This window comes from Aquila chrysaetos, chromosome Z (assembly GCF_900496995.4).
Source record: "Aquila chrysaetos chrysaetos chromosome Z, bAquChr1.4, whole genome shotgun sequence".
Taxonomy (NCBI): Eukaryota; Metazoa; Chordata; class Aves; order Accipitriformes; family Accipitridae; genus Aquila; species Aquila chrysaetos.
In genome coordinates this window covers 13,628,758-13,644,362 of record NC_044030.1, presented here as the reverse complement: position 1 = coordinate 13,644,362, position 15,605 = coordinate 13,628,758, and the positions used below count along the sequence as shown (strand labels likewise).

The 15,605-nt window shown below is 38.7% G+C and overlaps 1 protein-coding gene across 2 annotated transcripts in view; it reads right to left on the bottom strand.

Annotated features, from left to right (window-relative positions):
* Positions 1–1,530: 1,530 nt before the first annotated feature.
* Positions 1,531–15,605, bottom strand: part of TEK (TEK receptor tyrosine kinase) — a 41,744-nt gene continuing 27,669 nt past the window's right edge. For both annotated transcript variants that reach the window (XM_030005146.2, XM_030005145.2), the window contains 14 exons: positions 15,086–15,247; positions 14,111–14,245; positions 13,056–13,349; positions 11,428–11,727; positions 10,774–10,931; positions 9,306–9,516; positions 8,235–8,345; positions 7,693–7,883; positions 7,196–7,309; positions 6,257–6,327; positions 5,623–5,663; positions 4,402–4,498; positions 3,831–3,930; positions 1,531–3,719 (listed from right to left, as the gene is read on the bottom strand). In XM_030005146.2, the coding sequence (XP_029861006.1) occupies positions 3,645–3,719; positions 3,831–3,930; positions 4,402–4,498; positions 5,623–5,663; positions 6,257–6,327; positions 7,196–7,309; positions 7,693–7,883; positions 8,235–8,345; positions 9,306–9,516; positions 10,774–10,931; positions 11,428–11,727; positions 13,056–13,349; positions 14,111–14,245; positions 15,086–15,247 (2,060 nt within the window). In that variant the 3' untranslated portion in view covers positions 1,531–3,644. The remainder of the gene's footprint in view (positions 3,720–3,830; positions 3,931–4,401; positions 4,499–5,622; positions 5,664–6,256; positions 6,328–7,195; positions 7,310–7,692; positions 7,884–8,234; positions 8,346–9,305; positions 9,517–10,773; positions 10,932–11,427; positions 11,728–13,055; positions 13,350–14,110; positions 14,246–15,085; positions 15,248–15,605) is intronic.

Genomic DNA, 15,605 nt, shown 5'->3' with positions numbered 1-15,605 from the left:
TTGTGTTTGACCACAGCTGAACTATACCCTTGTAATTTAATTGCTCTTGCTCTTTAGCTGGGCCTCTGCTTATTTTCTGCATTTCCCATCTCCTGTCTTGCAGAGTTCACAGAATCACAGTATAGCTGGGGTTGGAAGGCATCTCGGGAGATCATCTACTGTAGTCCTCTGCAGTGTCTAGTCAGGTTTTGAATATCTCTAAGGCTGGACACTCGTATAACCTGTTTAGGTAACCTCTTCTATGGCTTGACCACTCTCAATGGAATTTCCTACATTTCTGTTTATGCCCACTGCTTCTCATCCTGTCACTGGGTACTGCTGAGAAGAGGCTAATTCCATCTGCCATACTTCCTTCCATCAGGTATTTATACGTTTTGATGAGATGTATGTAATAGTCACCATTTTGTATTTTTAGTTTCAGCAAATGCCTGACCATTGTATTTGGGTAGTGGAGAGGGGCTATGGTTGACTTTTAAGTTGTGTCAGGTGCAATCTGTCTACAGAGAAGTAAGAATTAAATATCCCTGTCATTTAAGACCAGATGTGTGCTTCCTTTCAGGTTACTGAGGAATGGGAGAAGTGCAGCCATTGAGTGGATTAGACATCCCCAAGGGTAGTTATACCTTACTTTTCAGCAAATCTAATGAGGGTAAAGGTGCTTGTTTGGAGTCTTTGTTACACCTCCCCTCATGATGGTATCTAGTGAACCCTGCATTACACTAGCCAGTGATGTCTGTTCTCAGATCATTTCTTAGCTTTCCTGCCAAGCACACCGTGTTCTTCTGTAGCTCTTGAATTTTGCTTGGACATATTAAGGACTTTCTGGTTTGTGTGCACTCAGACTGTTGAACAATCAGAGCTGTTGCACTAAATGGAGGTTGAGGATGGTGAGGGAGAAGGCTTGGGGGTGAAGTGTGGAGGCTTTGTTTCTGCCTTTTTGTTCTTAAAGGCCCCACTTTCTCTGATCAGGTGTCCGATAATTTCTTTTTTTAACTATAGGTAACACTCGACTGTAAGCAGCTACCTGTCATTCTGCATCACATACTCCTCATAGCATGGCCAATTCCACTTGTCTGAAATGCTTTTCTTTCTCAACCAAATATTTGTACTGAGTATGAGCTTGATAACTCTATGTGAGAGAATATGGGAAAACTAATGCTTTGAGGTCAAAAAACAACATGGGCAATAGGTGATAGTACTCTAAGCTTGTGCATAGATGTTGACAGGTGTAAATAGGTGGAGGTGTATAAAGAATGTTAGGACATGGTATATTTAGAATAATGGAAAACTGTTGGCACTGGTAGTATTATGCTCTTGACAGCAAAGAAACTTGGAAAGGAGGGGACGTAGGATCTGATGTATTGTGCTGTGGAAGGACCTGTTAATGGTTAAGCTGAAAACCTTTATATGCTACCTACTGCCATAAACTGGGCTTTCCAGCCCTGAATAACAGTAAAATCCAGCTATTGAACCTGGGATACCCAGTGCACGTTGCAAGTACAGAAGGAATTAGTCTATCTGAGACTTTGACAGAGCTAGTGGATGTTTTTAATAGCTGTACTTCTGTGATGTATAGACTGAATAGAGACATCTTAAGCTGTGTATTGGAGTTACTGTTTTCTTTTACGTATTTTTTTAAATGGCAATTTAAAAAAAAAATTACATTTCATTACAGCAGATTATAAAGTTAATGCATGCCACAATGTTAAATGAAGATATGAAGAACATTTATAAGGACACTTAAATGTCCTTCAGCTAATTTACAGTGAGACTTGAGCACTGAAAATGCAGACAGTATTAAGACCATTGGGTTGATGAATGACTCTCTGATTCTTTCCTTATGTGGCATACTGGTCCAAGTAGAAGTTTGCCAGAGAAGAAGGGGTTCACATCAAGTAGCAGAATAGTCAGCTGTGTCTGCTTGTTAGAGATGGGTAAGACAATGAGCTGTTTTGGACCTGTGAAAAATTCTGTACAGAAAGTGGAGCAGTTCCAACAGAAGTTGTTAGCTAGCTTTGCCAGGCAGCCTAGTAAACACCAGGTGGAGGTCCATTCCTGTTCACCTCACTGACCTGTAGGAACCTGGTTGGACTGCAAAATGCAATACTCATGCTTCAAAAGTGCCCAGCCAAGTAGTCTTTTATGAAAAATATAGTGGAATTTGGTTCTTTTTTCCATTTTGGAGTTGTTTCTTGGTCCAAGGAATCTCAGATTGTAGCAACTGTATGTACAGTGCAAGTTCTGCCTATCCCAAGGCCACACAAGTCATCTCAGCACACTTGTTTGTTGATTTATTCCCTTTTAATAAGGTTCTTGCTGCTTCTTCTGTTTGAGTCAGCCTGGTGTATGCCAGTAATGTTACTCTATACTCTGCTGTGATATCCCTGCCTTGTAACAAACTAAATACCCACCTACAAACTAAGTATGGGGAAGAGAAACCTTTTTATCTTCCTCTCTCTAGCATCTTCCTGCAAGTCCTGTCGAGTGAACTGATCCACCCAGATAGAAAGTCACTGTGGTCTGATGGTCAGTTATGAGCTAGTGAGTCATGGGGGGATGAGGGGAACATGTGCAAAGCATGTGGTTAGCTAATATGTGAAGTTTGAATAGGGTAAGTCCACAGGATCCCATGTGGTGGACTTAATACCAGAAGCTCAGGCCAATCCTGCCTCTATTTGTCTAACCTAAGGACTAGAAGATCCTTCCAGCAGGCCAAATATAATTGTTTTGAAGCATTTCAGTACAGTATTTTTAAGAGGCCATACGACACTGCAGACTGCATAAGGGATAAAATAAGCAAAAGTAAGCAAGCCCTGCTTGTATATAATAGGTTGTAATTTATAGTTATGCAGTGAAATTATTAAATGAAATACAAATTGAATAAGCCTCATGTATATCCAGGCTAATTGTAAAAATGTGTTTTACAATATGTAGTATGCTCCTCAGTCCTATGCTTCATGATAATTGCTGAATGGCTGCCTCCGATAGCATTAAACACTTCAAAATATATGCATGTTTTGCATATAGGCAAACACTAACTGTTAAACTGGACTATGAAGTAACAATAGCATGCCTTGTATCTTACAAGTGTCAGTAGAATTTTTGAACAGATTATTTCTACTGGCTCACTTTTACATTCAAATAGGAGTTAATTAATAATTAATTATCCTTGGTGAGCATACTGGATTGACATCTGCTTGCAACTCCCATTGTTGCATTGAGCTTAGCATTTTTGTTTGAATCACAATGAAATGTCTCAAATACTGCTATAAGATACCCATTCTGCTATCAGTAGCTCTTAGAAAGTATAAAAAATATCTAAGATCACAATACCTAATGCATTACAATATGTGTGTATACACTATAGCTACATGACTAGGGAAAAAGAAAACCCTGCATATGAAACAGCAGATTTCATGACTTAAGTCTATTCCTACTCTGAACAGTATATACACTTCTACAGCCTGTGGAGGCAGAGATTACTGTGTGATATACACATACATATCTGTAGTAAACCAGTATTACTATATTATATACAGTTAGAGCTATACACAGTTCTACACAACACATCACATTTTGGGCTCCAGCAGATTGAGTTTTGGTTTTCTTCAATACATCATTGATGAGTGAAGATTCCTCCTGTCTTAAGCAGCTTCTTCAGCGGAGCAATCAATGCCTGCGTAAGTAAACTTCTCATATAGGGTAGTATTCACATAGGTCTGGGAAGGAAATAAATGGAAAGGGTGTGATGCAAGGTGCATTACCTCTAGAAGCCTAAACTATACTGAAATTATTAATGGCCTAATTCTTTTCTAGGGATTCATTCTTACCTTCCTTTCTTCTAACATCCTGTTCAGTGACACCAGTATCTGAGCAAATGATGGTCTTTCATATGGTTTCTCTCTCCAGCACTGTCTCATTAGGTCGTACCTTTAAAAAACAAACACCAACATTTCATAGTTTAGATACATAGGTTAAAGCTGCAAATTCATGTTTATTGGAAGATTGTGCACATTCCATTTTTCAAAGGAAAATAGATTTATACATAGCTGGAGTTACATTTTCCACAGCTGGTTGCTGTCTGAAAAGAATTTTTTTTTTTCTCTGGAATAATCAAAAAGCTCTCATTGAGCTAAAGCCCAGCCATACTGTGTAAAGAACAGGATATCTGGCAGGAGCAGGGAGCCTGGGAGAGGGTTCATGGCAAATAGCAGTGCATGCTGGGTACAAAAGGACTTAAGTAATTATTTGCAGTTGTGCACCCTTTTTAAAATGTTTTTTTAAAAATGTAGTTTTTATGTTCCTGAAAACAATGTTTATTAGTTTCTTGTAGACATCATATATTTCCTGTAGCAGATGTTGTTACTCTCTTTCATTTTTTTTGCTGAGGCAGTTACTTACACTTCATCATCACAGTTGAGAGGCTTTTCCAGTCTGTACCCTTGAGGCAGTTTTTCGTAGAGTTCCGCACATGTCATTCCACAATACGGTGTTCCACCTAAAGCAGAATTTAACCATTGTCGTGAACACAAGCGGTTTTTAATAAGAAAAAATTTAATTGCATAGTAGAAATGAAAAAGACTGTCTGACTTAGTAACAGATAAATGAGTCCAACATTAGGGAATATTTTGCAGCTACATTTTTGTTGTTAATGTTTCCATACTGCTTAATGCGCAGTATTGAAGAGAAAAATAAAAGGGAATATAAACTTTTATCATCTGTGGGACTGGCCTAAATTTCTCTACAACTCTGAGGGCCTGCATCTGATTGTATTTGAACTGGTTTTGCAATACTCTTGATGGCAATAGGCAAGTCATTCCTTCATTAGCATGGTATTAGTAAGATCCGGTATAAACTTCTGGAGCTATTACTGTCAAGCTGGTTTTGCCCCCTTTTTGCAGATGTTTGATTACTTAGACTCTTGATTTTCCACACTGCAGCGTGTTAGTTCCCATCCATATCCAGCACAAACCTATTTAGTAAGGAAAGATGGGAACAAATTAGAAAGCAAGAGTTTATGATTAGTCCACCATGCAATGTGCACCTCAGTCCATACTCATCTCTTGTCCAGCAGACCATGGGGCACACTCTAAGGCAAATCATTAAAGCTATGTAACACAGTAATTTTGAATGGTTTGAGGCTGTATCATATACATGATGAATAGAGGTGTGTGCAGAAATGAACTCTAAATTTTATTTGAAGATCAATGTTCAAAAACTTTCTTTGAGAATACTTGGAGTAGGAGATGTTTGCTCCTCCCCCAAGTCATTAAAATATAAGTCTTGATTTAAAACTCAGGAAGGCTGAGGAAAAGCCACCCATCAAACCCAAAACATATTGGATTAGGGCTATATATCATGTATTATGCTGGATTTTATATTTAGATATGGCCTAGGTTTTATAGTGCAATGAAAATATGGTCACTATGGTTTTCTCCTTTAGAATGGTACCTGAATTGAAAATTGCATTTCTAAGCATATTGAAGATAAATAAAATCTAGACGAATGAAACAGGAAAAATTGAAATATGTTGCAAAGCAATAAATTTTTAACAGACTGAGTAAATGGAGCTGGCTTGGCTCAGGTTGGTTTATTTGTGCAGTACAAAATTCAGATACTTACCTAAACTAACAATTTCCCATAATAGGACCCCGTATGACCATCTGCAACAGAGGGATATTATGGAGTGCAACAAGAATGGAACAAGTTTTCATATTTTAAAATGGTAGATAGTTTTGCTAGTATTCAGAGAACACAGATAAGTGTGATTCATTCTTTTATATTTTTTATTGTTTTGTATAATGATAGGGTTTGTAGAAGCAGAAAGCAGCAGACAGATCTTTAGCAAAATTAATCTACTGTGAGTCCGTCAACCAGAGTCCTTTACTAGACCATGAGCTCTCAGCAAATAGTGCTATTACAGAACTGCTTTGCCAAATATCACTTCCGATTTCCTGGCTAAAATACTGAATTCCTCTGGGTATCCCAAGAATTCATGAGGATTCTGATTTCAAATGAGAAATATAGCTAAAGTAGTGGCCTAAGTTTGTGAACACAGAACTTGTTCAGACACTGATGATGAAATAAAAGTAACTTTTTTTTCTGGGTTTTATTATTGCTTCCATTGCTCACTCATGCTGACACAGCTACTGAGTTTTTTGAGTTAAGAGTGGATGCCTCATCTTGGCTGTCAAACTTTCCTTGATATTGAAAAATATTTCTTTATTAAAAAATGACCACTTGAAAACATACTTACACATCACTGTTTGTGGTGTAAACACTGTAATTCAAAGATTCAATTGCCATCCATCGCACTGGAAGCCGTCCCTGGAAATTATTTCATGAAAGTTTATTTGTTGGTTGTTGGAATAGCAATATTGTAATTTATACCTCAACAATTGTTCTGTGTGGTACCTTAATGAAAACTGACTTTATGCAAGTAAGCTTTATCAAGTAAATAAACTTATTTAAGTTGTGCATTCACTTCTCAAAGGGACAGTTCATACTAAAGCTAACAGAAAATTTATCCAACCAGCATCAAGAGAAAAATGGAAATAATTCCTGAGTGATGTCTTATGATGCCTCTAACCAATCCTGTTCCCTTGCCCACCCAGTGTTATTCCTGGTCTATGACTACATGATGCTTTTTATATATCTTCCTGTTTCAGCAGTTCCAAAGCATTAGCTCTGGACAGCTGTTTTTTCAGCTCACAGATCCTGACATGCCTTTGGTTACCATCTTGCTAACTTTGGCCTTGTTAATAGAATTAAACCAGCTTGCCTCAGCTGGACAAATTCTGGTATGAAAATATTTTCATAGCTGTACAGATCCACCCACATGCACATAGCCTCTTCATATGTCAAACATATATTATATGTTTTTTTATAGTACATTTTTACTAAATCTCATCACTGGCTGCAAAATTGGTTATTTTACTGCCATCCATACTCATATAAATAATTGTCAATTACATTGATATTACATTATAAACATGGTATAAAATTGATTTACAAGTAGTGTATGTTTATTAATAAACACAATATCAATATTTATACATGTTAATATTTAACAATTAAATAATCAGTACTGTAGTACCCATAAGTTTGCATTTTTGTTCATATGAAAACACAAAGCAAGAAACAAGAAAACAAAAAATGAGGAAAACAGAATAAATGAGTTTGTTTTGATCCTTACCATGGTCTTCTTAACATAAACTTCTTGGCCTCTCGATAAGCCAAAGTCAGCTATTTTTGCAACATAATTTTCTCCAACCAAGATGTTTCTTGCTGCCAAATCTCGATGAATAAACTAAAAAAAAAAAAAAAAAAGACATCACCACAGTATCTATGAGGTTTACATGTATTATTTTAGCACTATATTAAAAATTGCAAATGTTCAGAATAAGAACAAAACCCAAACCAAACGGCTTGATATGGTGCTACCAAGAACATTTTAATCTTTATCAGAAGATGAAAGCAGTTAGTTACCATGTCTTTAGTAAGTTTTAATGCCTTTTCCTTGATTCCCCGTGAAATAATATTTGATAGGGCTAGGTGAACACAACAAAATAAAACTCCTCCAGTGGGTGCTATAGAAGCTAATATTAAAACCTTATTTTGATTTCATTAAAAGGCATAGTCCCTGAAAAATGAACTGCTGTGCTTTCAGTGGGTAGATAGTTGAAGACTGACCTGTTTCTGGCTCAAGTAGTCCATCCCTCTAGCCACGTCTGCTGCAAAATGCAGAAGTTGCTGAGAGGAAAGTGTAGATGCAGTACTGTTGGCAATAGCAAATGCTGGGTCTGTCTCTAGCACTCTGCTTTTCCGAAGGAAGTCCAGTAAATTTCCATGTGGGGCGTATTCAATAGCAAGGTAAAGATATCCTAATGAAACATCAGATAGTGAGCATATCACAAAGTAAAACATGATCAATAACAGTATTTGGACTCTTACACTGCTTTGAGTGAAAAAGAAATAAACAAAAAACAGACTGGAGGGGAAATATCAAACAGCAAAATTCCTAGGTGCAGAGGATAATTTAGAGCCATTGATGACCATCATTTCTGAGGAATTAATGCGGGCTTGTAGAGCTAAAACCAAGTTTATTTGGCTTTTTAACAAATATTGCAGAAAGACCTGCTTATGAACTAGTGTTTCTATGGACTGTATGGGCTGTACTGTGGATTTTTTTTTAAAACTGATTTTTAAAGTACATGTATTCAAGAGTATCTTACCCCGATGTTCACATGCTCCCAACAGATTTATGATGTTGGGATGATGACCAAGTTTACAAAGAACTTCAAGTTCTCCAGCAAAGTCTCTGTGATCATCTTTTGAGGCATACTCTGAAAATCAAATAAGCATACATTTGTGTTTTCCTTTGAACTGAATTTATGACCATATTGTTGTTAATTATGAGGACTCTGGGCTGCCTGGGGCACTACTGCTTCAGCCCCAATAGAAGGAGAAAGACTCTAAGACACATTAGTATTTACTGAAAAAAGTAGGATTTTTCAATCAAAGGAAAAAAAGAGAGAACCTAATGTCTGTAACAGCCATCTGCAGAGAAAGAAAGCATCTTAATATACCACGTCACTTCCCTTATTATTTGAGAATGTAAAATGTCATAGCAGATCATATGAAGATTAGCTGCCTAAAAAAATTTCCCTATGTGTGCTGCTGATTATTTCTGCCTGCATGCAGACCTTGGCTCTTTTTTAAATGATCATCATACTTAGAATGACTCCCAATTTGCCTGGATAATGATCTAGTGAATCACAAGAAAATATGTACATTCTTCCAGTATTCTATCTATTGTAGTTCTCTCTGGAATGTGGCAGTCATGCCCAATGAGTTAAAAAAAAAAGAGTGATCCTCATAGTATGTATATACATAGATGCATAGATACAGTTGTCTCTGAATGGCTAAGGTAAAGCAAGATAAGCAAATGCTGTGCCCCAGGCTAGCTCTGTGCTCCTCTCTGTATTAAATGCATCTTATAATGGTTCCTACTTTGCAGATGAACTCACACATGAAGTTCGTACTGACCTATGAATTGAAAAATACATAATAGTTAATGATGTTAACAACTAAAGAGAAATATAAACCAACTTGACCATGCAGAAATACAGTCTTTGCCAGGGCAGAAATCTTGGCCTAGTTACAACTGATGCAATTTCACTAGCAACTTTGAATATTTATTTTATCTTTAGGAGAGGGCTACTAAGCATTTCTTATGACAGAGAAACAGTTGCAACAAACAACCAAGAAAAGTCTTTAGTCTCAGAGTCTCTCATCTTTACTACCTTTCATCCTTTTAATCGCAGCGTCCATGCGTAAGCCATCTTTCTTAATGCGTGCTTTCAGGACTTGCCCAAAGTTACCTTCCCCAATCACATCTTGAAATTTTATGTCATTCCACTCAAGAACTGGATAAATAGTGGGATCTGGGCTGTTTTTTGCTTTCCTGCTCAGGGTGAGAGTACCTGAGTTAAACTGTACGGCTGGTTCTTCCCTCTGTAACAGAGTTAAGCAAATGACATTAACTGTGATTTCTACCTTACTGAGCAATGCTCTGATTACACTCCCAGAATACATGTGTGCTCACTCATGTACATACACACACAGAGCCTGATCCATCTCTTGCTTATGCAAGAGTGAGTACAATAGACAATTACACCTACTTTAGATGCTAACTGCATCAAGCACTTTTGCCCAGATCCACAAAATTAATCATTAATTAATTTATAATAAATTTATGTTTAAGTACTTTTGTAGACCTAGGCCTCCTGAACAGTTTTATTATCATCTTGAAGATGAAGGAGATGGGCAAAAATTTGGTAAAACTGATCTCAAAACCCGTTTTAAGTCTCAGGTTTCAGATTTATCTCATGTTGGGTTTGACTAAATCCTGTGCTGATCAGGCTTAGTCAGGAAGACTGAGGAAAGAAGGAGCAAGGAAACGAAAGAGAGAGGACATGATCTTCCTCCATACTTGAGGAGACATCACTACTTCAGTTACACATTCCCATGAAATACTTCTGTGGGAGAAGTTTCAGGACAAGGAGCAGGAGCTATTCTGTGTGGCCTGGGGACTGATCATCTTTTTGGATGAGCCCCTGGCCCCCTTGTTTATGAAACAACCTATGCACATCCATATGGAGGAGCTCTTTGACCCAGCTTCATTCTGCTTCACAGGTTGGCCTCTGAAGTGAGAGAACAGCACCAGAAAGCAGAGCAATAAAGAGACTACAGTAGGATACTAATATATACGTGTATATATAAAGGTATCTCTCTGTGACGTTACAATCTTCAGCAATTTCCTCACATCCAGGACTATGATGTTGCCATTGACTGGTCCCTGGTGTGATGTCCCCAAGTTGCAAAGCCATGATGGAGCAGTTGCTGACGCTCAAAAGCAATGTTAAAATATATTGTAGTTTTCAAAATCAGGCACAGCTTCAGAGGGGGCGAAGAGGCTCCTCCATTCTGTCTGGCTTGGTACTTGTCATACACAGGTGAGACAAGGCAGAAGAGGGAGAAGGATAAATGGTGTGCAACTTTTTTCAAGTCAGGTTTTCTACCTCAGAGTCTATAACTGTGATTGCTTTAGCTCTGGGGTCACTAGCAGAGAAGCTTTACAACAACAGTACTAACTGCACATGTGAAGAGAAGACAGTATTTGGGAAGGCCGAGAAAAAGGAATTGGAAAAAGCAGGAAAAGATGGGGCCAAAATTAATAACCACACTGACACAGGAAAGCTGGAAACCCACCACCACATTTTGGAAAGCCTGAGCCATTCGGCGCTGGAAGTTGGCTCGCTTTAACTGCAGCATGATGAGAAAGGCCAGGAGAATTGTTACACAGGTCATCCCTGCAGAGCCAAGTATAGCAATAAGCAGCATCTTGCCTCCTTTTGATTCATATGGAGCTGTTGAGGAAGCACATAAAGAGTTCATCATTATTTCCAGCTAATTCTGAAAAGGCCATGAACAATGTATAGCTAAATAGTCCTGTCTTGTAAACTGGATAAAGACATAGAGATACATCCCTTTGTTTTCCAAAAATGTCGCAGACATTGGATGCTCTGATTTTCAGATGTATGAGCACCTGCAGGTCCTGCCGAATTCAGGCAGAGCAGAGCTGAGGTCACATTCAGTGATCTAATAGTCCTACTGTATGCAGCTCCTTTAATCTATGAACTGTTGGGCACTTTCTAGTGGATACACACAAATGTTGCATGTTGTCACTTCACCAATGCCATCCAGTGAACTAAGAATCAGATTTTGGTGATGCTGTGTTGTGTGTCAAAATTAAGAGCAAAAGAAAACTAATATTAAAAAAATAATATTATGACTTTGCCTTAGCTAACTAGTTTATACCACTGGCCCTGGTTTGTGCAAGTCCAGCATGCTGGAATAACCAACCTTTAGCTTCTGGAAGAGTCTTCAGTTCAAATGATGTGTTTGGGTTGCTCAAGCCAATGTTGTTCTGAGCATTAATCTGAACCTGGTACACAGTGTTTGGCTCAAGGCCCTTGAGATGGTATTGAGTAATGCTGGTGTTCTTTATGATAATATCGATGTGGTTGTACTCAGCCTTGCCATAAATTTTGTAGCTGATGATGATGGAGGAGATGGAATGACCCTCAGCGGTTGTCCAAGAGATGACTGAGGATGTGTCTGTGGTGTTAGAAAATCTGATGTTGTATGGTGCAGGAGGGATTCCTGAAAACAAACACAAACACACACAAAGCGTTGGAGTGTACATCCACCTCTTCTTCCTTCACACAGTGAGCCAGACACTTTTCTCAGTGCTTTCGCTGTGCTAAACAGAATCAGAATTTTGTTGATGGGGTATGGTAACTGAATGCAGTAGTTTTATGAACCTGATGTGCTGTCACCATATTGCAGTACTCCACACTTCCAGCAGAGGTTGGAGTGTCATTCAGTACACCCCTGTCCTTGGATGAAGATACGAATTCTCTGAGCTGTATGCAAGAACAACACGATTGCTTTCAGATTAATGCAGAAAGTGTTAATTTCCATCTATACCGAATCATCATTCCTGTGTGATTCCCAAGTTCCATATTTTCACTGCTTCAGGGAACAATTCCCTGTCAGGATACAGGCTGTTAGAAAGAACGGAAATCGATACCAGCATTGCCACAAATTTCATCAGAAAACCACCAGCAGGGGTGAGTGCTAGATTTGTGGACGCACCCATAACTACTAAGCTAAGTATCTTCTCCTGGGAAAGAGTACCTTTATGTTTTTCTTAGTGCAGTTCAGTGTCAGAGCTCAGGGAACTGCAGTGTCTCATGACAGCCATTGATACTTCTGTTAATATAGGTAGGATCTCAGTGAGGACCTCCTCATATGACCTGTAAGGAGGAAGAAGCCCACCTTTCCAGTGAGTGGTATGGGCAGTGGCACCCATCAGCCATCCAGATAGACATCTGTTCAGATGGTACTTCATTCAGATAAGGCATTTGTTATAGCATTATGAAAGGACACTACTCACACTCAGGGAATTCAAGGGCAGTCCCTGGTCTTCATGTATAGCACACTTAACTTACTCTTTGCTCACAGGGATTTTACCTGGCATTGTATCTTCTCTTCCTTCTTTAACTGCTGACTACTTCTGTATTGACATAACTCAATTGCAGGGTCTGAGTGTGTTTTTGGAGTAACAAAGGGGCTTGGAGTAATGAACTCTCTGGGTTCATCATTATGAGGAGGAAAAAAAAATGCTACCTGTGTCAGAAGACTGAACCGCACTGAAATGAAGGTTTGGATTCCCAAGCTTTTAATTTGTTTTTCCCTGGTTTTTTTTTTAATACTTATTGTTAGTTCCTGATAATTTCCAGCATAAGAATTTCTTTGGACACTGAGCTATCTTCATAATAATAGTAATAACAACCATAAGTGAGCATCAGGAACTGCCTGTTACCAGTACAAAGGATTACATTTAATGTAGTCATAAAGTGACAATCAGTCTGATCACTGGAGGAAAGAGGAAGAATTAAACAGGAGGATGTGAATCAGCTACTTACTGTCACTGTAAGTCCATGCATACAGATAGTTGCTCCATTCTCCTTGGGACCTGGTGTTCACCCGTACCCTGCACATGTATTGCTGTCTAGGCTCAAGATCTTTAATGATCAGGGTGGACATATTTCCTGGCACTTGAGTAATAACGCTGCTTTCATCACCATTGTCGTTTACGCTCTTCCTTTCCACTTCAACACGAATGTCATCCTCTGCTCTCAGTGTTAAAGGATGCCATGACAAATTCAGTGAAGTCATACTTTTTGGAAAGAGAGTGAGACCTTCTGGTGGAGGAAGACCTTGGGAAAGCCACAGTGAGACAGGGAACAATATTTCATGTCTGGTATGTAAGCTAAAATAGGGGTACCAGTTATTCCCAACCACTTGCCCTAGCTTGGAGTGACAAAGGGTATTTCTCCCCACCACCCCACTCAATGTGGCAGAAATTACACCTAAGAGGTGTTGATAGTCCCAAAGTATCTTATCAACAGCTGTTGTGTCAACAAAAATGTCTCTTCACTGAGCTGGGGTTGCAGACGCACTTTTTAGATGTGAGAAGTCAGCTCTTTTGCTCTCGTTAGATAGTTCCTGGTGCAATCCTCATTTATTTTCTATGCCTCTATTCAGTTTGGGTTGTATCCTCAGTGGACTTTCTGCTTGTTCAGACATCTTCATTTTTAAAGTAAACTGATCTAATACTAAAAGGAAGGCCTGATTTGGTATTAGGAGGAAGGACTGGCGTGCAAAGAAGTGATTTGTATCTCCAACTCTGCTGCAAAGCCAGCCAAAATATGTAAATTTTCCTTTCCCAGATCCCCCAGATATAAATCAGGCAGAATAATAGCTCTGCCTTTTTATGGTTTTCTTTACCTCTGGTTTGTTTTTTTCTTCTTCTTCTTTTTTTTTTTCTTTGCCTGAGATTATTTTGAAAAACTCTACATAGTTTTCAGGTCCAGCCTTCTTTGCTCAAATGAAAGTCCTCTGGCAGAGATCAGGGAACAGGCCACAGAGAAAAACAGCTGAAACAGCCCTTTTGTAGCAAGCCAAGATGACAACTTACCAAGTGCAGCTGTGGTGAAGCTAGCCTGTGGTCCAGGATGGCCTTCCCCACCTTCCCCTTGCCGACTCAGCTGAACACAAAACTGATACTCTGTTTTTGGTTCCAGATTGTCCAGTCTTTTGGTTGTGCCTTTTACTGACAACAAAAGGAGAAAGTAAAGCCATAGACCATGCTGAAAAATGTTAAGGAAGAAAAGGTTTGGAAAATATTCCTGAACCACTAACCATGGAAGGTCAGATACTCAGGCTCTTCTTCTGTTCCCGATTCACTAAGATAAACTATTTATAAGTATAAAATACTTATTTTTAAGTTGAGCTCCAACTCAGCCCAAAGGATGTTTCCATCTGCCCTTCCTTCAGGACAGAACAAGGCTGGTTGCTTAGGCAGCATGCATTGTGTACATGGATCTTGGGTTATCTTGAATTAGTAACAACAGTTGTTTGTTACTTATTAAAGTTCCTGTAATGCTTCCTATAATATTTTAGGTCTTGCATAAAATGTGAAAACAGGGCTGGAAGAGATCATCTAACTCACAAGAAGGCTTCATTTTGCCCGTACCATTCCTGATAAATATTTAGGTAAGATGTTTGTCTCACTAGAGGACACAATAGACACAATGGAAAATTGTGGATGCTCCAGCATGTCTCCATACTGCTCACAGCTTTTGAAAACCTGCTGTTTACATGTTGAATTTTCAACAGCTGGGCCCAACATTGAGTACTGTTTATCTTAAGGAAGGAGGATGGAACATGTTAGTTGCTGAAAACTGAATATATACTTTTGACTACTGTTGGTGTACCACATCCACATTAACATTATACATAGTGATATACAGAGACTCATGTGTCCAGTCATGAAAGATTTTACTTTTATGCATTGTAGAGTCTTTTGAGTCTAGTCAAGAGCAGACACCACAGTATGTTTCAGCATGCAGCTGAAGTTTGTGTTTAAGGGAATTAAAGAATGTTCTCTTACCTTCCACAGACATCCAGGACTGATAACGTTTTGCTGGCTTGTACAGGAGCTTTGTTGACACAACAGGTCCATCTCCAAGATGTAACTCAGCATTGATATTAATTATGAGAAAATTATGTCCACTGTCTGTCAGCCTTGGGGCATACTGTGGCACAGGAGGAACTGAGCAAGAATGCAAGTATTAAACCAGCCTTTTAATTCCCTATGTCAGTAAAACTCTGATATCTTCCTAGATCTACAGGAAAATGGGAGATGTTCTTCAAAACTCTTACAAAGCAGAGAAGGGTTTACACCATAACGCTGACAGTTTCAATCTTTCAAAAAACCCTTGGGTTTTCTTCTAATCCTTATAATCACACTTATTTTGTCAATACACATAATTAGTATGTTGCTTATAAACGGTTTCTGTTCATATTCTGACTGTAGATATTCAGACATTTTCCTGCCATGCAGAGAACAGAAAGCTCTGCCATATTAGAGTATAAAGCTGCCCTTAAAAGTAGAGAGGCAAAGACATTTG